The sequence below is a fragment of the Cervus elaphus genome, chromosome 7 (assembly GCF_910594005.1).
Source record: "Cervus elaphus chromosome 7, mCerEla1.1, whole genome shotgun sequence".
In the NCBI taxonomy this organism is placed as follows: domain Eukaryota; kingdom Metazoa; phylum Chordata; class Mammalia; order Artiodactyla; family Cervidae; genus Cervus; species Cervus elaphus.
Genome location: NC_057821.1, coordinates 5,795,319 through 5,822,682, shown reverse-complemented (window position 1 = coordinate 5,822,682; position 27,364 = coordinate 5,795,319). Strand labels below are relative to the sequence as shown.

Genomic DNA, 27,364 nt, shown 5'->3' with positions numbered 1-27,364 from the left:
ACATGGAACAAAGGACTAGTTCAAAATTGGGAAAGGAGTACATTAAGTCTGTATACTGTCACCCTGCTAATTTAACTTATATGCAGAGCACATTAAGCAAAATGCTGGGCTGGATGAAGTACAAGGTAGAATCAAGATTGCCGGAAGAACTAGCAATAACCTCACATATGCAGATGACACCACCCTTATTGCAAAAAGTGAAGAAGAATTAAAGAGTCTCTTGATGACAGTGAAAGAAGAGAGTGAAAAAGTTGGCTTAAAGCCCAACATTCAGAAAACTAACATCATGGCATCTGGTCCCATCACTTCATGGCAAATAGATGGGGAAATTGTGGAAACAGTGACAGACTTTATTTTCCTGGGCTCCAAAATCACTGCAAATGGTGACTGCAGCCATGAAATTAAAAGATGCTTGCTCCTTGGAAGAAAAGTTATGACCAACCTAGACAGCATATTAAAAGGCAGAGATAGTACTTTGCCATCAAAGATCCATTTAGTCAAAGCTATGGTTTTTCCTACTGGAAAAGTCATGTATGGATGTAAGAATTGGGCCATAAAGAAGGCTGAGTTTCAAAGAACTGATGCTTTTGAATCGTGGCACTGGAGAAGACTCTTGAGATTTCCTTGGACTGCAAGGAGATCAAACCAGTCAATCCTAAAGGAAATCAGTCCTGAATGTTCATTGAAGGACTGATGCTGAAGCTGAAACTCCAATACTTTGGCCACCTGATGTGAAGAGTCAACTCAATGGAAAAGATCCTGATGCTGGGAAAGATTGAGGACAGGGGAAGAAGGGAGCGACCAAGGATGAGATGATTTGATGCCATCATTGACTCAAAGGACATGAGTTCGAGCAAACTCTGGGGTATAGTTAAGGACAGGGAAGCCTGATATGCTGCAGTCCATGGGGTTACAAAGAGTCAGACATGACTTAGAAACTGAACAACACAAATTTTGTACAATGGGCTTCTCAAGTGTCACTAGTGCTAAAGAACCCACCTGCCAATGCAGGAGACCCAAGAGATGCAGGTTTGATCCCTGGGTCAGGAAGATCCCCTGGAGGAGGTACAGCAACCCACTTCAGTATTCTTGCCTGGAGAATCCCATGGACAGAGGAGCCATAGGAGTCAGACATGACCGATGCAACTTAGCATGCATGTGTTCATGTTGACCAATATGGCAGTTTTTCCTTCCCACGATATAAACTAGGGACCTTTACCTGAAGCTCTCTCATCATCACAATCATGGGATACATCTGAATGGTTCCTTTAAAGTTTACATAGTCATTCCAATGACATTTTTGAGCAATGATAAGAACCTTTAGGAAATACACTATAATTGTTCATTTTTTAAATTCATTGTACATTCAGGCTCCAAAATCACCCAATATTAGTTTAGAACAAAGGGTACAGTTTTCACAATACACAGGAGGGATTTCATTAATCAACTTTATTATTTTTTATTGAAATATAGTTGATCATCAATCAACTTTAAAGTTAAAAATTCATGTTCTGCAATTCAATATAAAATTCAGTATATATCATTTCAATATGAAATTCAGTGTATAACAAACATTTCAATAGAGAATTCCATGTATAACAATGAAGTTTGAGGATTTACGTTGATTTATTTCTAGGTTCCTTCAACATGAAGATCCAAATGAGACAGAAGAACAAAACTAGGGAAAATCAATGTTTGGCACAGAGAAAGGGAGATTCTCAAAACTTGAGCATAAAGACTAAATTTTAGTTTTCATATAAAAATCAATCAGTGAGTAAAACACTCTTTGTCAAGCCATTCTTTAAATATAGAGGTTTCTGAAGAAATGCAGAGGTGTCTGCTACCAGATAGAATCCTCCAATTGGATCCAGGTAAGGGGAAAGATAAGATAAAAAGATAAAAGTTCCCAGGAGGAGAACCAAATTAGATCTGAAACTGAAAACAGCTGTCAGCTGAGAATCCACTTAGATGATCTTGTGAGAGAAACATTCACTTGGACTCCATTCACAACAAGAAGGCCAAAAAACATCAAATGCACACGTGCAACACTTGGTAGGATGACAGGTAACTTGGGGCTTTGTCTACTTAGGGGGGTAGGACAACCACTCAGCAGCTGAGAGGCCACAGCTGCCCTGACCCCTCTGCAGACTCAGGTCATGGTGGTGGAAACTCAGCTTCCAACACACCCAGGACAGAGCTTTCCAGGGAACCCAAATCCTACTTTGGGGGAACAGACTTGCTTTTTCTCTTGAGAAGTGAGGGGGGAAAAAAAGAACATTTTAAGGGAAACTTGCGAAGAGTGTCATCTGTCAACCAGTGAGCTAGCCAAATTGTGCGCTCAAAATGCAAAAGAATGGCCTCCTATCAGAGTTTCCGTGAGTAAAAGCGTGGGGGAAACGGCCGGGTCGTGCAGGCTGCCGCAAGAAGAGGTGAGGCTCTCCTGAGGGAAGAGCCCTAGGATGCCGCGCGGTTAACCCGGGGAGACAGCAGGTCGGCGAGGAGCAGGACAGAGCCGCCTGTCATCCGGGTTTACCGTGGGGCGAGCGGGCCCACACTGAGGCCTTTCTCCCTGACGTCACGGCACACGGGCGGCCTCAGCGACGCCCGCTCTGCAGCTCGGCTTCTAGGCTCTCAAGTTCCGGACACCACAGCCCTCACCTTTCGTCCAAGACGCGCCTTCCCACCCGCCAGGGCCTCTCCGATCCCTCCCTCATCCCTCCAGGCGAGGACCAGGAAACTCCGCCCTTGGAGGCGTCACCTCAAGCTTCATCCCCCTTGCAGCAGGGTCAGCGCAGCCATGGGATCTGCCTTAGGCCCACACTCCCCATCAGTGGGACGATTTTATTTGTCCAGTTTGGCTCTGACTGAACCTACACTCCGTGAGACAACCTCACAGAAACATGGCTTCACGAGGAGTTTAGTCAAAGAAGAAGAAAGTCAGCCCTGAAACACGCAGGTTACTATGTGGAAGACAGACAGCTGGTGGGAAGTTGCCCGTGGAGCACGGCCTGGAGCAATGGGATGGGGCTGGGAGCGAGGCTCACAAGGAAGGAGATAAGTGTGCTTATGGCTGGTTCTTGTCATACAGCAGAAAGCAAGACAGCACCGTAAAGCAATTATACTCTGATTAAAATGTTTCTTGAAAAAGAAGAAAAGCATGTATTATGTATGTATTTCATGACACAGTTCTCCAGAGATAGGATTAACACATCTGTAAGGTGGCAAATTCTATCTTTGAACAAACTAGAGGGAAACAAGTTGATTCACCGTTTCACTACACAGGGCCTCAACTGCTCACATTTTTAACAAAAAAATAAAAACTCGACAATAGGTACAGAGATGCTGCTATGGATGGCTGCCTTGGGCCATTACTACTCCGAGAAACAGGCGGAATTGTCTACCTTCAGTCATTTTTTAAAATGTGGACCATTTTTAAAGTCTTTATTGAATTTATTACAATATTGCTGCTGTTTTTACATTTTGGATTTTTGGCTGAGAGACGTGAGATCTCAGCTCCCTGCAAGGGACTGAAACTGTGTCTCCTGCACTAGAAGGCAAAGTCCTAACCACAGGACCACCAGGGAACTCCCAACCTTTAGTCATGTACTCGGTCAGATGTAAGCATTGAAAATCAAGTTTCACAGCCACAGAGAGTATCAGCATGGGAAAATAAAAACATAAATCAAGCGATTAAAGCAAGCCCTGACCACCATCACCACGAGGACTCTCATCCTGGGCACTTAGAATGCACACTACACCTCCCCTTCTCCTCACTCACTTTTATTTGCAAGTAACTCTCTCTCAGTCTTGTTCAGTTATGTGATTCATTAATTCATTTTCCATAAAAAAAAAAGAAAAATACCTGTGATCCTGGAATCCCTGGTCTTCCACTTTCTCCCTTTTGACCCTTTAAAATTGAATAAATGTTATTTATTAGTTTACACATACATGATGCATTCACATATACAACACATACTATGTACTTTCCTGCTGTCTAGAACAAAGGTCACAAGAGCAGTGATGCAAATATGCAAAATGATGCAAGAGAAGAGAAAAAAAGAAGCGAGAGGAAAGTTAGCCTAACTAAATTGACGGAGACAAGGAACAAACTACTGACTTTGGGGAACATGTAAATAAAACATGTTAGACAATTGCGGGTGTTCTGCGGAGTCCATGTTCACAGCATGAAAACTGTTCAAAAATCCAGTGACTGTGGTCTTTTTCTTAATTTCAATGGCATTATGTTTGGCGTGGATTATGCACATGTGAGGGCAAGAAGACCACTTGAAAGAAATTTTAAATTTAAAAGACATTTTACATTTACACTGTGAAAAATATTTGGAAAGAAGATCTTTAAATTGGGACAAATAAATAAAACTTAATAAAGATACAAACATATTTGTCCATTCAATTAATATTTTGTATAAGACATCCATCTTGTATAAGACATTGGGCCAGACCCTGAAATACCACTATTTCATCCCTATGTTGAAAGGGTAATTAATATAGTCTAGTAAAACATACACCTAGATATACAATCAATTAAAGATCTAGTGACTGAAATTTTAAATCACTCCTGAATAGCAATTTTTCTCATTTACTTACATCCATGAATTCCCAGGGGCCCTATTTGCTGGCAGGACCCTATAAGAGTGCCCCTGAGTTGCTTACTGTGTGGTGCAGAAGCTAAGCAAATTAATATCTTAAATATGCAGTTAAATTCCAAACTTCAAAGTGGCTAAGATACTAAATCTTAACTGTTCTCAAAACAAAAACAAACTAATGTGACATGATAAAGGTATTAGCTGACCCTACAGTAGTAATCATATTGCAGTATATAAATGGATCAAACCAATACCTTTTACACTTTCAACTTACACAACTTACACATTTCTTAAGGTTGGGGGAAAGGGTGACTGGACTCAAGAAGACCAGTTAGAATGATGCTTCAGTCACCCAGGACCCATGACAAGAAACGACCAGGGTGGTGGATTTCAGAGAAGGGGCTTAATTCCACTTTCATTGTCTGAAACACGTTGAGACTGTGACCCTAGCAGGTTTTTATCCTGAAGTTTTCTTTTATGCCTCCAGATATCCCAAAATTTTGAAAATTCTGGGAACTTTTGCAGTGTCTTTGTTTTTATGTGAAGCTTATTTTATGTAGCAAAATTCAGCCACTATCGCTAAGCTTCGTAATTTTAAAAACATCGCTGAAATACTGTCTGTCCAGATTTATAATTTTGGTCGGAAAAAATCTTATATATTTCTAGAACATGAAAGACTGAAAGGCTGACAGATGCAGTTTATTCCTGATCAGTATGTCACTGATTCAGCCAGCAGCGTCCTATTCAGGGACCAGTGATCAGTTAAGGAAAAATCTCTTCTAGAGCCACTTGGACTGAGGTGGAACTGTCCTCTCCTCTCAAAGCTGTAACACATTTCTTCTCTTCACCTTTTTTGCTAAGACACCCAAAACCAAATGTCCTTCTAAATCACCCTAGATTTCTTCAGCCTGATATAATTTTCTGGTATAATTCTCCTTCTTTTTATTAGTTTGAATGTGCTTTATATGTAGAGTGAATAATGTCTTATCAAATTTATTTGTGCTATAAGTCATGTCAAATCATCTGGGAAACCAACACACCATAAAGTATATAAATGAACAGATATTACAAGAATAAAGCATGAGGTCATGATTTTATTGCAAGCCAAAAAAAAGCCAGTAACATACCTGAATACCCCTTTCACCTTGACTTCCTTTGTCCCCCTGCAAAAAGGCAGTTTTATATGTAGCATAATATAATATATTCTGTAGCCTTCCAAATAAACATGTTTTTCTTCAGCAAAGAAAAATACATGGTCTCATGCAAATTCCACAAGTGCCTTATACACAGAAGCTAACATAATATTTGGGAAGAGAGTAAAACCACATTATGTCAAAGTGATGTTCTAAATGAATACTTCTTGTGCTCTTATATTCAAAAGAAAGTTTACTACAATTTCTTTGTTATAAGGAAGAAGAAAACTTTTCCATATTGATGACAATCTGAGGTTAAACAAAGAGAAAACTTGACAAATCTTGTTTTATGAAATCAAACTGAAAAGTCTTCTTACTATTCAGCTAACAGTAGCCACAGATTTATAAGAAACAATGAAATTAAACAATGTTGAAATGGTATTTTAGAAAATATGTGCTTTAAAAATTAACTTTTGGGGGAAAAGTCATATACCATAATATTGTTTCCTGGAGCTTCTCAGCCAGGAGAGATGTTTGAAACCAACTAGTTCAATGTCTTTGCTCTTATAATGAACACACAGATCAGGAAAGGTAAGCATTTGCCCAAAGTTGAACTTGGACCATGCTATCCAAACATAGAGTTTTGTGCTTACAGCAAATAAAACACAGGTTTTCTTTTAACTGGCAAGTTTCTGAACAAGGAAATTCTCTAAGTCCAAACATATATTCATATAGATTTAGTAAGTAAATAGTATAGTCAATAGTATTAAGTAAATGCTATCCACTAAAAATCCAACACTTAATCTCTGCTGTGTGGACCATCCCTGTGTCAACAAGTGCTGCCCGCCACTCATCAGAGCAAAAAGGATCGCTCTGGGTACAGTAACCGAGGGCCCGAGCAGGTAACACATGAGGGATAGAAAAAATGAAATGATACGAAACTGAAACAGCAAGCGATGCAAAGATGGAGACATAAGAATTTGTACCCTTTACAGAAGAAAATTGGTACAATCACTTTTAACCTGAATGTTCAGATACTAACTCAGGGCTGTGGACTTCTCTGACAGACAGCCAGCTAAGTTCTTGCTCAAAGCCTTCGAGCCAACAGTAATATTTATACAGATAAAACTCAGAACACTTTTATTTAACGGGATAGATAACCCAACATAATGCTCTTTTATCTCCCCAAAATATTTTATGTGAATATATAAGCCTTATATTTTAAACTCAAATTAATTTTAGATGAATTATTATGAAATATAATTGTTTCAGAGACAAGAATGTCATGGTCAAGCATTTTGGTTGTAATTTTTATCATTTGTGACTTTTGCTTCAGTTTGGGAAAGATATTCATACTTTGGTTGAGTGTCTCAAGTTGAATCCTTTAGTAACCCGAAAGGGTTAGTTTTAAATTTACACTGAATCTGCTTCTGTGACTTTTACCCTTTTTTGTTATTGTTAGCATATATAATGGCCTGCCTGAGGGAGGTAACCTGAGCAACCCATGAAGGACTGTTGGGAAGTGAAACTACCACATCCCCCTGCCTGAGCCTTGCGATTCTATAGGACACTTGCAAGGAATGAATAGTCTTTTTCCTTTGTTTCTTCACCTCCCCCAATCTCTGATTCCTAAAAGAACCTGGCAACCAGGCCCTGACAAGAAGGTTATTTTGGGGCACTAGCCTGCATCTTCCTGGTCAGCTGGCTCCCTGATTAAAGTCTCTTCCTTGCCTTAAAACTCATCTCTCAGATTTACTGACTAGTCGTGTGGAGAGCAGAGCGAGTTTGGACTCGGTCACACTTTCCCTAAAAAATTCTTGACTCGCCTGGATTGACTACTGAACAATATGAATTTACAGGATATTACTTAACTGTTTATTTTCTGATCTATCTTTTCCAAGGTCCTCACACAGGAGACGGTACCCATGCAGGGACATGAAAGAGGCCACTGCTCTTAGCATGGGGTTGAACACATTATATGTGCACCAAGTACGTAGGTCATCTCACCACTGAATGCATCATCGGTCCTCCTATGCTACTTGCCCAAAAGAAAAACCTACATGTTCACAGCTGATTAACACTGAATTATGGATCCTAAAAATCATACCTTTTTCCCTTGAATTCCAGGTAAACCCAGGTATCCTGGTTCTCCTGGGGGACCCACAGCTCCTGGTTCTCCCTAAATAACACAGAAATCACGTGAACATCGCAGACCCACTGCTTGTGAACAGCCCCACTGCTTGTATCTCTACATTCATCTCAAACTTAAAACTGATAGTTAAAAACTTTATTAACATTCAGAGATATTATTACAGAACTAGCAAAGAATGAAAAGTCCATGGATGTCCTAATAAACTTTTTTATGCTTCCTCCTATCTTTTCTAGTTAAGAAATTTTGAGAGCATATCATATTTGAAAGCTTCATAAATATTTGGCATTTTTCTTATATTTATAACTTCAACAATAAAAAATTAAGCAGTGAAAATAATAAACACGGGTATCTCTCTTTGCATTTACTAATATTTCTCTTCATCCTTGAAATTGCTTTCTCTCATAAATCCGCCTTTAAAAAATTTATTGTTACAAAACTGGTAATAAAAAGAAGCAATAAAATTATTAAAAATTTCATTACCCAATATTTTTATTTGGTTATATATTTTCCCTCTACCTCTCACAAACGTATAGGAAACTTAGTTACTAAAATGTGCTAGGTATGCATAATTTTATAATACATTTTTCACTTCAAAATATATTAATATTGAAAATTTTAATATACCATTACATGTTTTAAATTTTTTAAAATTATAGAACATCATTCACTTGTATTGATTTACCATATTTAATAAAATTTCTACTGCTAAACACTCATTTTCACCATTTTTATAAACAATATTGGGGTGAACATTCTTATCATTAAATATACACATTTATGATTTTTACTTTATATATCTGGAATATTATTTTCTTAGACAAATTCTTGAGCTGTTTTCAGAACAAAGAATATTCTGTGACTTATCTTAACTGAATTTTCTATTCCCTATCATGTCATAGATATTATTTCCTTTCTTTTAAATGCCTTAAATAAGAAAGACTTACAATGTGAAAGTATATAATGATGATGTCTCAACATTTAGGTTAAAATTTTAAGAGATAGGATGTACTCCCGAACATGTTTCATGGTGCTTTGGCTTTGCTTTGTTTGTTTTACCATTAGTCCTAAACTCTAGTCACATTAACTAAAAATGACTCTCTTTTGTGGAAACTAAGTTCTGTTCTCTTTGCTCACTGTGAGTTGTTGAATATGACTCTAGATTTTTAAAGGCTAGAAAAGAATTTAAAATGACTGACATCAACTATTTGGTTTGGAGGAAACTGGTAAGGCATTTGTGACTCCCAAACTGAAAATAAAGTCCCATCAATAATCAACCAAGTATCAGAACCACCCTGGGAGACGCACACACACACTCTCATGCTCAGCCACAGAAGAGAGTGATGTTCTCTGGACCAGAGAGGATAGTCACATTAGCAACCAACTTTTACCAATTCTAGAAAACTTAAGGTACATGCCATGCCTTTATTACCCAAACTATGATAAAATATCCAAAACACAGAAATGAAATTGGCCCACATTCACCACTGACTCAGGTACCTTAATTTTATGCTAATAGATCATCCTTCATTTCATATATCTTTTCTTAATACAACTGTTAATCTTACCAAAAAAATGAGAGGACTGCATACTTCGAAAACATTTCCAAATGCGTCAAAACACAATGAATTACCTTGAGACCAGAAGCCCCAGGCAGCCCTTGAAGTCCAGGTTCACCTTTATTTCCCTGTCAATGCATCAAAATCATTTTAAATTTTGAATTTAGTCACCATATATATATTTAGTCACAAGACATTTAAAGGAACATATTTTAAACAATTTTTATACAGTTTCAACTTTCCAATTGTTTAAAAAATAGAATCTATATGTTAGGTCTTCTTATTAAAAAAAAAAAAAAAACAATTTTAAGCAAGGAAGTGAGTCTGCATATTTATAAAGTCTTCAATGAGCCTGTTTGAAGCTGGTAGCTCCAAGTAAAAAAAATCTTTAGGGACCAGCCCTAATCAGCTAGGTCTGTGTTGCAGAGGCCAGACCCATGTATCTTAATAGCATCCTCTAGGCTGGAAATCATCCTTCCCTGTTTTACTTTCTCTGTAGAGCTCATTTTCAGTATGTAACTTAAGGAAAGAAAATTAGCCTCAAATGCACTTTTGAGTGGCTTTTGGAAGAAACATGAATCAGATAACATTTAGTTTGCATGCTTTTTTAGAATTCCAGTACAGTCCTTGCTAACAGACACTTGGAAAGCAAAACCAACTTATTAGACCAAAGCATGTAAGACAGGAAAACAGGATTGGTTACAAAAAGAGACAACCCGCCTCCGGTTCATCAGGAGGGATTGTCAGACGCGGTTCTGGCTTTCAAATATGCTCTGACACCTGAAATCATAACCCTGTCCATGTCTGGCAAAACCCTGTTATTAAAGAGGTTGGTGTGACACCCGGGAGAGGAGGTGATGACCACCCAGAGTCAGGGCGGGTGTAGTGATCAGTAAAGGGAACCACCTTCATTCTCAGCTCATGTTGAGAACCACATGAACTTAATATTTGCACTTAATTAAAGCATTTGTCACATTAACAGCATGATTATACCATAGCATCAAGGTTCCTTAAAATTTCTAATTTTACAAATGCTCATGTTGAAACTCACAGGGGTGACAGGACTGGCTGAAAGCTACATGACTTGATTATGTTAATGCACTTTGATGTCATTTAGATAATATTTTATAAAACTGGAATCTGGTATGGTAAAAAAGACTTACATGTGGTTCAACACCTATTCTAAAAAGAAATATTATAGTTGAAATTGGAAGTTCTCTGAAGATCTACACAGGGTCTCAGCATCATACCGGACTTGCTTGCAACAGCGTTATTATCCTACTCTTGACCTTATGTCCGTTGATATTGTAGGCACTGTTCCCAGATATATTAGTTGACAAAACCAGAGAGATACAGTAATATAGAGCAGCAGTCCCCAAAGTTCTTGGCATCAGGGACTGGTTTCGTGGAAGACAAGGTTTCCACAGACTGGGGAGGGGATGGTCCAGGCGGTAACACAAGTGATGTGGAGTGATGGGGAGCATCAGATGAAGCTTCACTGCTCCCCCACCCCTCACCTCCTGTTATGTGGCCCAGTTCCTAACAGGCTGGTACCTAGGCCCAGAGGTTGGAGACTCCTGATACAGAGGCAGATAAGCTATGACCTGCGGGCTAAGTCAGCCCAATGCCTGTTTTTATAAATAAAGTTGTGCAGGAATGTGAGTCTACCCACACAGTGGCTGCTTCTACATTCTAAGAGCAGGGCTGAGTGACTGCATCAGAAGCTATATGGCCCTCAAAGACCAAAACATGTCCTGTCTGGTGCTTGGCAGAAAAACATTCTAAGACCTGAGCTAATACACTGCATGAAAATAAGGTCAAACATTTCACCAAAAAGATTACATTTTAGAGGTATAATTTTAACATCTTGAGTCTATTTGAAACAAAATAGATTCAAAAATAGATGCTAAAAATCTATTTTAACATCTTGAATCTATTTTTAAAATTGTACAAGATGAGGAAAATCAAACTTCATAGTAATTTATGTAAAAACAAACTAGGATGTTAGAATCTCTTGACTCGCCAGCCGTATCAGCAGACCTGCCCAAGGGGTGGATGCCACAAATACATTGCTCAAAAATCTTTTATGGAAAGTCCAACAGATTTAATTGATCTCCAGCTCAGAGTGAGCCAATGATGGGAAGTGGCTCATTTTAAAAAGCTGATAAAATCTTAGGCTGCAATTCTTAAGAATTAGAGCATCCAGAATCATGGGAGAGTCCATTGTATCCCAGTTATTTAAGGAGCATACAAATACTCTACTTTCCTTACAAAATGACCTTGAGAAATGATGGAGAAGGTCCATTTGGCAGGGGCACATTTAGTACTGCTGGGACCCACAATGTTCCAAGGACCTTCAGAGTTCACCCCTGGTAATCGGGCAGCTACTTTTCCTGACTCACTGGACTCCCACGACATTTTATCCCATCTCTTTCTCTAGGTACTTTAGAAATTAAAAGTAGAATAGATTAGGCCATACAACTCACGTTGTATGCCAGGATCTATTTCCCTGGTCTTGTTCAAGGATGAATACTCTCAAAAGAGCAGATTCCATCACTTTCTTTCAGAAAGCTATCCTAGAATCTACTCATTAAATAGTCAAGAATAGTTTCTTAAGTCAAGCCAGAAGGTACCCAATCTGATCCTCTAATAAGTCAAAAAAAAAAAAAAGAAAGAAAGAAAGAAAAATTCTCTTAGCACCTGACTCGGTACACCTAGAAAATGGTTGAACCATGAAACTCAAAGAATTTCAGTTCTAACTTAAAACCAGCATCACCTGAAATCTCAATATATTTGTCAAGCTTGCCTTACTTTTTTAAATGTGGAAGTTAAGAGAACATGCCAACTTACACCCAGTCCTCAGGGAGGAAACGCGTAATACAACTCATTATCAGGCATTTTACAAATAAAAATTCCATATATATTCCACAAAATAAAATACCAAAGGAGGGCTTGGAAGTTGGTAAAGTTCCCTCCCTCATAACTACGGATGCTCTAGACAGTGGCTTGAGCTCTGGGCTGCTTAGAATTCGGGTGCTCCTCAGTGCGCGGGGCTACCCATGCGGACAGAGCGCTGTCACGAGGCTCCGGGACTCTTTCCGGCTTAAACTAGGGCTCCTTCACATTACTGTGCTTTATGTGCCTTGTTTTCACCTAAGACTTCATTCCTTCAGTGCTTGTTTATAGATTCACAGCACATTCAAAATAATATCAGTGTAGGGAAAACTCTGACCAAAGTACATCAATGGTCATTTTGCACAGTCCTCAGTCTTATTAAATTCATTTTCTTTACCTTAGATCCTGGGGCTCCAGGCTGACCTGGCGAGCCATCGCTTCCCATCAAACCCTACATTTTAAGTGGGAATTGCAAGAGCAATTTAGAGAAGAATATTAAACAGCAGTCGATCAATTTTCAAGTTATACAGTCCCATAATAATTAATCCACTAAAGTATAATGCAACATACCGGAAACTTCCCTTCACACAACCAAATAAAGGAGAATAAAGAATCAAGTTATGCAAGATAACATGAAGGCCAGCAAAGCCCTTATAACTGGTTGCTTACATCACCTACCAATAGCAAAAATTACTAGAAAGCTAGTAAAAAACAACTGTAAAGAAAAGTGTATTTTTCCAATGCTCTCACTTTCTTCCTTTTCTCATGATGATCAACATTTAAATTTCTTCCTAGATATTATTTTGGTCAATTTTACTTACATTTTTTATTTTCTTGAATAATGTTTTTAAAGTCTTAAAATCTAATAAATTCTCTGAATATAATAATTTGTAAGTTACAAACACTGAATAACTACCCTAGCAACAAGGAAATAATTTAATTTAGATTCAATTTAAATACTATTATATGTATTAAAAACATTTGCTTTCTCTTTATCATAGCAAGGAAAATATGATAAGCAAAAATGTTCAGTTAGCATTATCAGAAAACGGAATCTCAATATAGTCACACTGAAAATACCATTTCATCACTACTATGCTTTGCTATCAATTTAGGCTGTTATCACAACTATAAAATTTAAAATATACTACTCATAGCATAGTGTTTCAAATATTAGAAATATTAAATATACTTATTTTTTAAGTTCAGTGAAGTTCTAATCAATACTTTCATTTTCTGGAGACTAACTTAAATACTGATAAATAATTAAGTTTAATATTTCAATGAAAAAATAATTTGGTCATGATGATGGAGGTAGAGGAAGAATATTCCATTCAAGTCTTTCACCAAAATTTTATCAAATCATTTCACAAGGTAAATACCTGCTTTTTAAATTTAAATAATTAAAAGAAAAGTCAGAAACTATCAGATATTATTACTCAAAGAAAAAGCTGTTAGAGGCAATTTGATTCATAGGTTAAAATCCACATCACTTTTAGTAATAACTTTCAGAAATTTTTTATGGAGTCTTATATACCATAGGATTTTCATAACTTTTAGTAGCAAACTCATATGTCCCTTTACTCCCAAAACTTCCAAAATTATTTTCTCATTAAATCAGGATCTTCCTATACTATCTGCTCTGAATGTATTCTTCCTCATTTGTATAAATAAATTTGTAAATTATCTAAAAAATAAAAAAGAACATTTATTTTTAGACCTTTTTGTGGTGCTCAGTTTTTTTGTTTTTATTTTTTTAAATAAAGAGCTGGAGTATTTGTTTTCTGGTTTAGCTACAGTAAGAGTTCTTGATCTTTTCTTGGATAGCCAACTTTTTCAGAAGCTGAAGAAGTCTATTCTCTATAAAAATGGACAAAATCTTTTTCATACAAATGGATTGGCAGTTGTGGAGCCTGTGCATCTCGTTGCTGAACACTTGCATTGTGTGAGGTTCAGAATGAGAACTCTTGGTACATAGCAACACTATTTCAACACCCCAAAGAATGACACTAACGTACAGGTATTCCCGGAGCGCCTTTCTTCCCTAGCGGTCCTGGAGGCCCAATGTCTCCCTAAAAATCAAATACAGATAAAGTTTAAAATTGCAAATTACCAATTCATCATTAGGAATTTCCTAGCAAAGCATTCTGGAGAAGGAAATGGGAACCTACTCCAGTATTCTTGCCTGGAAAATTCCATGGACAGAGGAGCCTGACAGGCTACAGTCCCTGGTGTCACAGAGTTGGACATGACTGAGCAAATCATAGCATTTAGATTTCAACTTTGGGGATTGTGGTTGACCTTATGCTCCAAGAGATTCTCCGAATCAAGAACAAAAGCCCTCATCCTCTTTGAGAGAGTGCTGGCCTTATGAGAAGTAGGGGAAGTCTTCAAAGATCCTTTATTTTAATAAAATATACTCTGGATTACAACTATAATTATGAAGACTTGGAACTGTGCAGAAACCTCATCAGAGATAGAGATGCAGGAAACCAGAGGGCTGGGGGTGTGGAGGGTACATGCTCAGCTTTTCGGAAACCGAACACTGGGCAGCCACAGGGAGAGGGCAGGAGTCTTTAACACCTACAAAGGCTTAAGACTCTCACAGCGGGCTGAAGGGGTACACAGGCCTGCCAGCAGGAGGCAGCTAGGCTCCCCACGCCTCAGCTAGGCTGACAGGATGCCTGCCAGCTAGGATGAAGCAATGAGCTCAGAATCAACAATCAAGACAAGGGAAGCAGAAAACCACCCAGACAAGAGAATCAAGAGAAACAACAATGAACTGCAGATGTTAGAATGGCTAGAAACTGAATTCAGAGCTATTCTCTGAAATCTTTACAAATGAAAGAACAGAATCATCAAAGACGATTAGAACTGAAAACAGAATAAGAGGCTATCAAGAATAAAAAGACGCTATTAGCACAGAGAACTATATTTAATATTTCCCTGGTAGCTCAGCTGGTAAAGAATCTTCCTACAATGTGGGAGACCTGGGTTTGATCCCTGGGTTGGGAAGATCCCCTGGAGATGGGAACTGCTACCCATTCCAGTATTCTGGCCTGGAGAATTCCATGGACTGTATAGTCCATGGGATCACAAAGAGTTGGACACAACTAAGCAACTTTCACATCACATAAGGAAAAAGAATCCAAAAAGTCATTCAGTTATATACATATATATATATAAGTAAAACTGAATGACTTTGCTGTATATTTGAAACTAACACAACACTGTAAATCAGCTGTACCTCAAGAAAAAAGAGTAAAAAGATATCATTAAAATTTGAAATTCTAAAATGAAAAATATGATTTCTTGTATTTTTGTATCAACTGATGGTTTAAACAGCAGGTTAGACAGAGTAAAGGAAGAATAGATAGAAAATAAACTGGAAAACATAACCAAAACATTAACCAGAATTTAAGGATCAAGGATACGAAAGTAAGCAATTTAGAGATGGAGAGGACAAAGTTAGAAGGAATGAGATATGTCTAACTAGCTTTTCTAGAAAGAGGGAAAAGTGGAGAATGAAGAGAAGTAACGTGGAGATTAACAGCCCACGTCATTCAGACCTAATATAAATACCTACAGAGAGCCAGGAAGAAAACTGAATTCCCACCAAGATGAATACAGGCAAATCCATATTGAGACACACTGCACTGAGCTTTAAGAACACTAAAAACAAATAAAATACCTTAAAGAATGCCAAAAGAAGGGACAGATCACTGCAAAAGAATGATGATTAGAAACAAGAGCAGATTTTTCATAGTTAACCATGGAAGCCAGGAAATGATAGTAGAAAAACTTCAATGTATCAAGAGGAAATAATCATTAACCCTGAATTGTATACCCTACAAAAATCCTTTCTCAAACACAAGAGTAAAATAAGTGAAGTGAAGTCACTCAGTTGTGTCTGACTCTTTGCCACCCCATGGACTGTAGCCTACCTGGCTCCTCTGTCCATGGAATTTTCCAGGCAAGTATACTGGAGTGGGTTGCCACTTTCTTCTCCAGGGGATCCTCCCAACCCGGGGATCGAACCCAGGTCTCCTGCACTGTAGGCAGACGCTTTTACCATCTGAGCCACCAGGGAAGTAATTACATAAAAACTGAACATATACAATCAAGATATTTGTACTAAAGGAATTTCTAAAGATATAGTTCAGGAAGTAGAAAACTTGCCCTGAAGGGATGGTCTAAGAGAACAAGACAGAAAGTAACCAAGTAAAATGGAAAGCATGTGTGTAAATTCAAATTTATACTACCTGTATAAAACAAGAAAAACAAGTTGTAAGGTCAAAATAATAGCTTCCAAAATTATATCATATTTGAACCATACTATTGCCATAAATGTGACAAAATATATTCTATGTAGAGACATCACCACTTTGCCCTTTTCATAAACAGACCCCAGGACCAAATCTTTCAACTTTCAGTCGTACTTACTTTTTGTCCCATTAATCCTTGGTTTCCAGGAAATCCTGGGATTCCCTAAAAAGAAATAAAGTAGATTTTTAATTTAAGAAATTTAGACAGTATCATTAAAGAAGAATAGGCCAAAATGGGACTTTTAACTTGCAAATGATACAAATCATCAAGCATAGCTCTTGACAGTATGAAACTGCTATTTATAGGAATTAAATTTTGGAAAAGAAAAAATTTATGGGATTTAATATTATATGAACATGTACTGATATTTATAGTTTTAAATACAGACTCAAGAAAAGAAACTATGAGGACATTAACCTTGGCTCTTCTTTCAGAGCAACTTAAGTGATAAAATAAGGATATTTCACTTGAACACTTTCTTACTTTACTTATAATGATTAATGCAAAAACACTGTCAAATCATAGGAGCTCAAATTCAACAAAACAGGTCCAAAGGCCCTCACAGTTTCTCAACCATAACTAAAACCTAATGAAACTAAATAATTTCCTTCAAACTGAGCCTTGAAACACCCAGGAACTTAACTCCTTATGTAAGATACAGCTATCTTTCTCCTGATGACTTCCTTGCTGAGAAAATTGTGGAGCATATGCAGACCAGTTTGTGGAGAGACACAAAGAGAGAAAGAAAGATAATTCATTCACCTGGTTTGACCCAAATGTACAAGTTCTATAGCAAGATTCAGAGAAAATTAATGCTAATTGTCTAACTTTAATAATAATGTGAGCACATTTATTAATAGGAAAGTAGTTCTATCATCATTCGACGCATTTACCAAAATGATCATTTATCACACATATTTATTGAACAGTGATGGTACCAATCAATATTTATTTCTTCCTAGCTCCTTTCTTGATGACACTTCAATTGAACAAATGGATAACATTTGTTTTTATGTATATGTATTGACTCTGGCAAAAAAAGGAATTTGGAAGATAGGGAAATTGAGCACCATCAGTATTTCTCTGAAACCCTCTGCATCCTCAAGGCTTTCAAAAAACAGCAGTGGTCCTCCATAAATCAGGACAATGAAATCAAGTATTTTCTACTGCAGGGAGGGTCTGCCATTGTTTTGATGTTCACATCTTGACTCTTAACATTTGTCCATGCGGTAGCCACAATTATGGTGCAAGATACAGCACACAGTTCTAGTTTTAAAACCCAAACTTAAATTCCATAAAGTGGAATTCAGTTTGATTCTATTTGGCTCAATTCAGTTCACACTTTGCGGAGAACAGAAGTTGTATGAGAGCGGCGACCATCAACAAGGGGCTCACACACCAGTTGAAAACACAAGTCTTTATAAACATACTAACTAGAGAATGAATAAAACAATATAAAAATTCAAAGTAACATTATAATACATGAGCACAGTATGCCCATTAGCACTTTAAAGGGAAATCAAAAGTAAATAATTGAGCGATGATTATAAAGGAGATAGAGTGATGTGAACTGTATACTTGTAAGGCAGAAAATGCACACTCTCAAAGCAATCAGTTAAAGTCCACTTCATGTTTCATGAATAGAACCATGTTTCAGCATGAAACCATCCAGAACCAAATCCCACTCAAATACACACTCACACCAATTCAGTAAAATGACAAAGGTCTGAATTTAAATAAAATTCAAATAAAATCTGTCTGTAAACTCTTACCAGATGCAAGGTGGACTTACATAGTTCTTCAGCAGTGTCAGTGCTGTGTTGCTTGGCCCCAAGAATTCCTAACAAGATCCTACAATTGCCCTGATACCATCAGACCTGAGAAGCTGAATTTTGCGCTGCATAGAAACTGTTGTCACTTAAGGTTTCATCCCTGTTCAAATCTCTATGCTCTTACACAATCTGTATTAGTAGTTATTAGTTACTGCTGTCTCTGCAGGCAACCCCACTGTCAGCAAGGCTACATTTTCACTCTGAAGGAAAAACAAAACTATGCCCAAACATCCCTGAGCAGCACCCAGGCATCACCTCCTAGAAGGTCTTAAGAGCCCCCATTCCACCCATTTCAGTCCCTGGATTTAATACCTTTGATCTGAATAATTCTAATACTAAGCATGGTCTACATTAGGACATACCCACAAATCTTACTTTATTTCAACATATCCAATATCTAATATTGAGTGTATTTGGGGGGATTTCAGATTAAGAAAAATAGATTCCTTTTCCTATTGCCTGTCTTCATAAATTAGTCAAACATGAATACATTCAGTCAAAGATATGAAAAGAAGTCATAATATCTTCTAGTTCAACTGTATCAAGAATTACTAAATACTTCATAAATACCAAGCAAAACACATAATACCATATAATATTAAAAATAAAATGTAAAACAATTAATAAAAGCAATACTTGGCAAAACTAATATAATACCACAAGCATGCAAAGAATAAAAAACTGATGAGAGAGAGGTTCATGAGAAGAACTGAAATCACTCAGAGTTATATTAATTAATAAAATTCTCCTAGACAATATTTTCCTGGGTCTCCCAATACATTCACTGAAATTGACTAAAGTTTTCCAGTTTCACATTAGAAATATTATTCAAAACCATTTGAGTGTTACCAGTTTGTTGATTCAAAAGTATTTAGTAACAATTACTTCATAGGGTAAATGTTTTTCCAAGCAAACTATTTTGTATTTCGAATTCAGCCTGTGTGGTTTTGGGTTCAGGCTACTGTGAGCATGTATAAGTAAAACAGAAGCAAGAATTTTATTTGGTGAGAATAAAGGAACATGTTTCTTCCAGTTCTACGATTTCAGTTTGGGCTTGAAGAAGAGCAGAAAATCAAATGGAAAATCCTGTGTAATGCTGTGGTGAAAGAATGCTGACATGAAAAAATGTTCTAGAAGCTTCTTTGTAACCATTAAACCATTATGTATAACAAAAAAGTCATTAAAAATAGAAATGCATGGTTTAGAATAAAGGGTTTGGCGCCTATTTCCTAGAGACCACTTCATAATGAAGGAAATATGTCCATGATGCATTACTTAGAAAAGACAAGATATCACTTTATACTTTTCCACATGCAATGGAATATTTAGCTCCTGAAGTTAGAGCATCTTGGGTCAACTCTAACTAGATTGGGTGCACTGCTGATGGTATGGTTGTTGACTTTTGTATCAAATCTGCTGTTAAGTAATGCAATAATTTCAATGTACAAAAGCAAATCTAATCAACTAGTGGAATTTTTAAATCAAAAATTTCAACCTTTCTACAGAATTTTACAGATATTTATTATCATACAGTTATCAAAATATTAGAAGTATATAAAGTTTTCTTCTATTATATCAAGAAGTTATTTGCTCATTCCTAAAGATGCAATGAATACAAAACATATGTTGACAGTATCATTCTTATTAGCTACAGACATTATAAATGATTATTAATAAAGGCCAGAATAGAAGCAGTTGAAAGTTTGGACTCTGGACCAGTCAGCCCTTCATCTCATACTGATTGACTCCAGGCCAGATATTTAAATTAGAATCTCAGTGTCCCCATCTTATACCTGATGAAAAATAACAGAACTTAGCTCTGTGGTTGGTATATTATGTCAGTGAGTTCTTACCAGCACTTAGCTCAAGCTTTCTCGGTGGCTCAGATGGTAAAGAATCTGCCTGCAATGTGGGAGACCTGGGTTCGATCCTTGGGTCAGGAAGCTCCCTTGGAGGAGGAAATGGCAACCCACTCCAGTATTCTTGCCTGGAGAATCCCCATGAACAGAGGAGCCTTGGGGGGGGGGGGCTACAGTCGGGGTCACAGAGAGTCAGACTTGACTGAGCAACTAAGCACGCGCACACAGCTCAGTGCTGGGACTAAAACAAATTTTCATGACTTTTCAGAGCTCATTCCTGAAAGTCGCAAAATAAATGAAGTCAATTATTTTTCCAAGACTCAATTTTTGTTTTCTTTCATTTTGAGGATTTTTTTCCCTGTGTCTTTCTTCTTTTTTTAACATCTTTTCACTTTGCCTTCCTCTACCTCATTCCCCAAAGTTCAGTGCTCGAGAGGACTCTGGCAATTTAAGGCTTACCACTAGGGGGCACCAACAGGTTAGCATTGCCGGTCATTCACTAACCTTGCCTTTTCATGTTTGGCTGATTCTGACTGCAGAAAAATACTATAATGAGGTTCCAGATCCAGATGGAAGATTAGAACGATCCTGAGCTCATCCCCTCTCATGGACACATCAAATCACAACTGCATAGGGAACAACCATCTCTGAAAACAACCTGAAAACTAGCAAGACAGATTTTCTACAATTCAGGACAAAAGGAAAAGGCTACACAGGGGCAGAGAAGCAATCTGGTTATAATTCTCATCCCCAGTGTGAAGACCCACCAGGGGGAGGGGTATCACAGCTGGAGAGGTGCCCCCTGAGGAGTGAGGGGTGTGAGCCCCACGTCAAGATTCCCAGCCTGAGGCCCTACACTGGGAAGATGAGCTTTGGCTTTGAAAACCAGTGGGGTTACATTCGCTCCAAGTCCCAGAACAGATGCGGCAGCTTGAAAAGCTCCTGGGTCATATGAGAAGGAGATCCTTTGACTAATTTATGGCAGGTGCTGGGGGACAGGGATCTGGTGGAGCTTCTCTGGGGTCAGAACTGCTGGCAGACATCATTCTTTTTCACTCTCCTTCTACCTAGCTGGCCTGGTACTTCTGTTATTCTCTATCAACCTAGCTAATACCATGCATCCCTTCCCCAGCATTCCCCAGAGGACCTGCCCTTGCTGCCTACTGTAAAGCACCTCCCTCCCCATCCTTCCACAGCAGGCTGCCCCAGCACCCCTCCAAAGCAGCCCCTGATCCAGGGAGTCAACCCACACATGAGGGAACCTGCAGCCATCACAGCCCAGTCACAATAGGAGGACACACGTGACCCACACAGGAGATACCCCGGGAGCAGCTGACTCTGGTGACCAGAGGGGACTGTGCCACTCAGCTCCACAGGACATCTTGTACATAAGACTGTTCTTTCAAATCTGGGAGATGTAGCTATTATACCTAATACATAGAAAGAGACATATAGATTTAGGCAAAGTGAAGAGATGAAAGAATACCTTCTGCCCTTCTGCATGAAAGAAAAAGACAAAAACCTCAGAAAAAGAACTAAATGAAATGGAGATAACAAATTTTCCAGATAAAGAGTTCAAAGCAATAGTCTCAGAGATGCTCACTGAACTCTGAAGACAAATGGCCTAACTCAGTGAGAACATCCATAAAGAGATAGAAAAAAAAAATTTTTTTTAAAGCAACCAGGAACTGAAGAATACTGAATATGAAATGAAATACAGACTGGAATGAATCGATGACAGATTAGAGAATACAGAAAAATGGATCAGTGATCTGGAGGACACAGTAGTGGAAATCACCCAATAGGAGTAGAAAAAAGAAACCAAAAAAAAGAAAAAAATTAGGATAGTTTAAGGGACGTCTGGGACAACAACAAGCATACCACCATTTACATTATAGGGGTTGTAGAAGGAGAAGACAGAGGATAAACTGACAGAGAATATATTAAAAAAAAATAATGCCTGAAAATTTCCCCAACCTAGTGAAGGAAATAAACATCCAAGTCCAGGAAACAAAGAATCACAATCAAGATGAATCCAGTTGACATTATAATTAAAATGTCAAAAATTGAAAAGAGCATATTAAAAACAGCAAGAGAAAAGCAAATAGTTATACACAAAGGGACTTTCATAAGACAAGACTCTCAGCTGATTTTACAACAGAAACTTTATAGGTCAGAAGGGACTGGTGCGAAGTACTGAAAGGAAAAAAATTACTATCAAAATACTCTACCCTGAGAGGTTAGCATTCAGAAATGAAGGAGAGAGAGTTTCCAGACAAACGAAAGCTAAAAGAGTCCTTCACCACTAAACCAATCTAATAAGAAATGCTAAAGGGACTTCTTTAAATAGTTTAAAAAAAAAAAAAGGTCATCACTAGAAATAAGAAAATTATGAAAAAAAAATCACTGTGGCAGGCAAGCATATAGTAAAGGTAGTGGGTCAACCAACTAAAACCTAGTATGATGTTTAAAGACAAAAGCAGGGAAATCAGAATATCTAAAACAGTTAAGTGATACACAATATTAAAAGATGCAAAATATGATTCCATAAACATAAAACATGGTTGAGGGAATTAAAATATAGGACTTTTTGAGTGTCCTTCAACTTAAGCAAACATCAACTTAAAAATAGACTGCTATATATAGAGGTTGTTATATATAAACCTCATGGTATGTACAAACCAAAAATCTATAAGAGATGAACAAAAAATGAGATATTTGAATAAAGAAAGCTATCACATAAAAAATGAAGAGACAAGAGAAGAAAATAAAAACAGAAAAGAACTAAAGAAAAAAAAAAACAGAAACAATTAACCAAATGGCAGTATACCTAAGTATACCCATCAATAATTACTTTACATGTAAATGAACTAAATGTGCCTATCAAAAGACACAGGTGACTGAATGGATTTGAAAAAAGACCCATCTATCTTCGACCCCCAAGAAACTCACTTTAGACCTAAAGACACACAGAGATTGACAGTGAAGGATGGGAAAAAAATCTCCATGCAAATAGAAACAAAGAAAGCTGGGGTACCAATACTGAAGACAGAAGTCTGTTACAAAGACAAAGGAGGGCATCATATAATGGCAAAAGGATCCATCATATAAAAGAATACAACACTTGCAACACCTTACACTCAAATTAGGAGCACCCAATCACATAAAATACAAGCTGGAATCAAGACTGCCGGGAGACATATCAATAACTTCAGATATGCAGATGACACCACTCTTATGGCAGAAAGTGAAAAAGAACTAAAGAGCCTCTTGATGAAAGTGAAAGAGGAGAGTGAGAAAGTTGGCTTAAAGCTCAACATTCAGAAAACTAAGATCATAGTATCTGGTCCCATCACTTCATGGCAAATAGATGGGGAAACAGTGGAGACAGTGGCTGACTTTGTTTTTCTGGGCTCCAAAGTCAACAGATGGTGACTGCAGCCATGAAATTAAAAGACACTTACTCCTTGGAAGGAAAGTTATGACCAACCTAGACAGCATATTAAAAAGCAGAGATATTACTTTGCCAGCAAAGGTCCATCTAGTCAAGGCTATGGTTTTTCCAGTAGTCGTGTATGGATGTGAGAGTTGAACTATAAAGAAAGCTGAGTGCCAAAGAATTGATGGTTTTGAACCATGGTGTTGGAGAAGACTCTTGAGAGTCCCTTGGACTGCAAGGAGATCCAACCAGTCCATCCTAAAGGAAATCAGTGCTTGGTGTTCATTGGAAGGACTGATGCTGAAGCTGAAACTCCAATACTTTGGCCACCTGACAACGAAGAGCTGACTCATTGGAAAAGACCCTGGTGCTGGGAAAGATTGAGGGCAAGAAGAGAAGGGGATGGCAGAGGATGAGATGGTTGGATGACATCAGCAACTCGATGGACATGAGTTTGAGCAAGCTCCAGAAGATAGTGAAGGACAGGAAGGCCTGGCGTGCTGCAGTCCATAGGGTCACAAAGAGTCAGACATGACTAAGTGACTGAACAGCAGCAGATGGAGGCAAAACAATACGCTAGTAAACAACCAACGGTTTAACAAAGAAATCAAAGATGAAATCAAAACATAGTGAACAGACCACTCACTAGCAATGATATTGAATCAGTAATCCCAAAACCCTCAATAAACAAGAGTTCAGGACAAGAAGTCTTCACAGGTGAATTCTACCAACATATGAAGAAGAGTTAATACCTATCACTCAGAAACTACTCCCAAAATACTGAAGAAAAACAAATACTTCCAAACTCATTCTAGGAAGACAGCATTACCATGATACCAAAACCAGATAAAAACATTTAAGAAATGAAAATTGTAGGCCAATATTTCAGATGAACATTGATGCAAAAATCCTCAGCAAAATATTATTATAATAGACTGAATTCAGTAATACATGAAAAGGATCACACACCATGATCAAGTATGGTTTATCCCTGGGATGCAAGGATGTTTCAATATCTGCAAATTAATCAATGTGATACATCACATTAACAAAACAGATGATAAAGATCATGTGATGATCTCAATAGATGCAGGAAAAGCATTTGACAAAATCCAACATTTATTAATGATAAAAAGTCTCTGCAGAGTGGTGACAAAGGGAGCATACCTTAACATAAGAAAGGCCACATATGACAAACCCACAGCGAACATCACACTCAACAGTGGAAAGTATTCCTACAAGGTTAGGATTGAGACAAGGATGGCCATTCTCTCCACTTTTTTTCAATATCGTATTGAAAGTCCAATTAGATGTGAGAAAGAGATAAAAGGCATCCAAATTGCAAAGGGAGAAGAAGAATGGTCACTATCTGCAAATGACATACTATATATAGAAAACCAAAGTCACCACTGGGAAACAGTCAGGACTCATCAGTGAGGTCAATAAGGTTACAGGATATAAAATTACTACACTGTTACCCTTGAGGAACACAGGCTTCAACTGCACAAGTCTGCTTAAATGAAGATTTTTTCAAAAGTCAATAGTACAAGATCTGCAGTTGGCTGAATCCAAGGATGTGGAATTCAGATATAGATACAAAGGAACCCAACATATGAAGGGCTGACTAAAAGTTACATGCAGGTTTTTGACTGCATGGAATGTTAGTGCTCCTAATTTCCTAAATATTTAAGGGTCAACTGTACAGAAATCTGTTGCATTTCTTTACACTAATAATAATTAGTAGAAACAGAAATTAAGAAAACAATCCCATTTACAATATTGCATCAAAAATTAAAAAAAAAATACCTAGGAATAATTTTAACCAAGAAGTGAAAGACCTGTAATCCAAAACCTGTAAGACACCAGGGAAGAGATTGAAGATGACACAAATAAATGGAAAGATACACTGTGATCAGGGATTGAAAGAGTTAATAATGTTAAAATTGTCCATACTACCCAAATAAATCTATAGAAACAATGCAATCTCTAAGAAAATTCCAAAGGGCATTTTTCATAGAACTGGAAGACATAATCCTAAAATATATATGGAACCACAAAAGACCCCGAGTAGTCAAAGCAATCTTAAGGAGGAAGAAGAAAGCTGGAGATATCTTGCTTCCTGATTTCAAACTAGAAAGCTATAATATCCTAAACATTGCAGTTCAGTTCAGTTCAGTCACTCAGTTGTGTCTGACTCTTTGCGACCCCATGGACTGTAGCACACCAGGCTTCCCTGTCCATCACCAACTCCTGGAGCTTGCTCAAACTCATGTCCATCAAGTTGGTGATGCCATCCAAGCATCTCATCTTCTGTTGTCCCCTTCTCCTCCTGCCTTCAATCTTTCCCAGCATCAGGGTCTTTTCCAATGAGTCAGCTCTTCACATCGTGTGGCCAAAGTATTGGAGTTTCAGGTTCAGCATCAGTCCTTCCAATGAAGAGTCAGGCCTGATTTCTTTTAGGATGGACTGGTTTGGTATTGGCACAAAAATAGACCCACAGATCAATGGAACAGAATAGGCAGCCCAGAAATAAACACACACTTACACGATCAATTAATTTACAAATAAAAAGCCAAGAACATAGTGGAGGAAAAAGTCTCTTCAATAATTGAGATGGGAAAACTGGACAGTTACATGCAAAATAATCAAACTGGAGCACTGTCTTACACCATAAACTCAAAATGGATTAAAGACTTAAAAGTAAGACCTGAAATCATAAAACTCCTAGGAGAAATTTTTTGGATCTCTTTCCTCAAGCAAGAGCAACAAAACCAAAAATAAACAAATGGGACTATATCAAACTAAAAAGCTTTCATACTGAAAGAAACCATAAACAAAATGAAAAGGTAACCTACTGGAGGGGAGGAGATATTTGTAAATTATGTATCTGATAGAAGGTTAATATCCAAAATATACAAAGAATTCATATAAGTCAACATCAAAAAATAATTAATCCAATTAAAAAATGGGAAGTGGACCTGAATAGGCATTTCTCCAAGAAAAGGGTACAGATGGCCAAATACACATGAAAAGATGCTCAAGACAGCTAATCAGCAGGGAAATGCAAATTAAAATCACAATGAGATATCACTTCACACCTGTAAGTATGGCTATTAACAAATAGACACAAAATAACAAGTACTGGTAAGGATGTAGAGGAAAGGGAATCCTTGTGCACTGCTGGTGGGATGTAAATTGCTACAGTCACTATGGAAAATAGTATGGAGGTCCACCAAAAGTGAAGAATAGAATGACCGTGTGGTCCAACAATGCCACAGCTCTACCTCGGGGTGTTTATTCAAAGTGAAAACACTAATCTGATAAGATGTATGCACCCCGATGTTCACAGTAGCATTATTGACAACAGTCAAGATGTGGAAGAAACCTGAGTTCTCATCAGTAGATGAATTAACAAAGAAGCTGTGGTGTGTGTGTATATATATTTATATAAATATATATAGGGTGTGTATATATATATATGGTATATATATATATATATAGTGTGTATATATATATTTCACTTTATGCTAAAGTGAAATGTCAGAGAAAGATAAATATCAAGTGATTT

At 37.6% G+C, this 27,364-nt stretch overlaps 1 protein-coding gene and 1 non-coding gene across 5 annotated transcripts in view; both read right to left on the bottom strand.

Annotated features, from left to right (window-relative positions):
- The window catches only part of COL21A1 (collagen type XXI alpha 1 chain), a 214,792-nt gene that overhangs the window by 6,988 nt on the left and 180,440 nt on the right, over positions 1-27,364 (bottom strand). For all 4 annotated transcript variants that reach the window (XM_043907044.1, XM_043907043.1, XM_043907045.1 and 1 more), the window contains 7 exons: positions 16,784-16,828; positions 14,359-14,412; positions 12,738-12,791; positions 9,520-9,573; positions 7,845-7,916; positions 5,732-5,767; positions 3,863-3,907 (listed from right to left, as the gene is read on the bottom strand). In XM_043907044.1, coding sequence (XP_043762979.1) covers positions 3,863-3,907; positions 5,732-5,767; positions 7,845-7,916; positions 9,520-9,573; positions 12,738-12,791; positions 14,359-14,412; positions 16,784-16,828 — 360 coding nt within the window. The remainder of the gene's footprint in view (positions 1-3,862; positions 3,908-5,731; positions 5,768-7,844; positions 7,917-9,519; positions 9,574-12,737; positions 12,792-14,358; positions 14,413-16,783; positions 16,829-27,364) is intronic.
- On the bottom strand, positions 16,358-16,430 carry TRNAC-ACA. Its single transcript has one exon. It is a non-coding gene; the product is annotated as a tRNA-Cys (tRNA).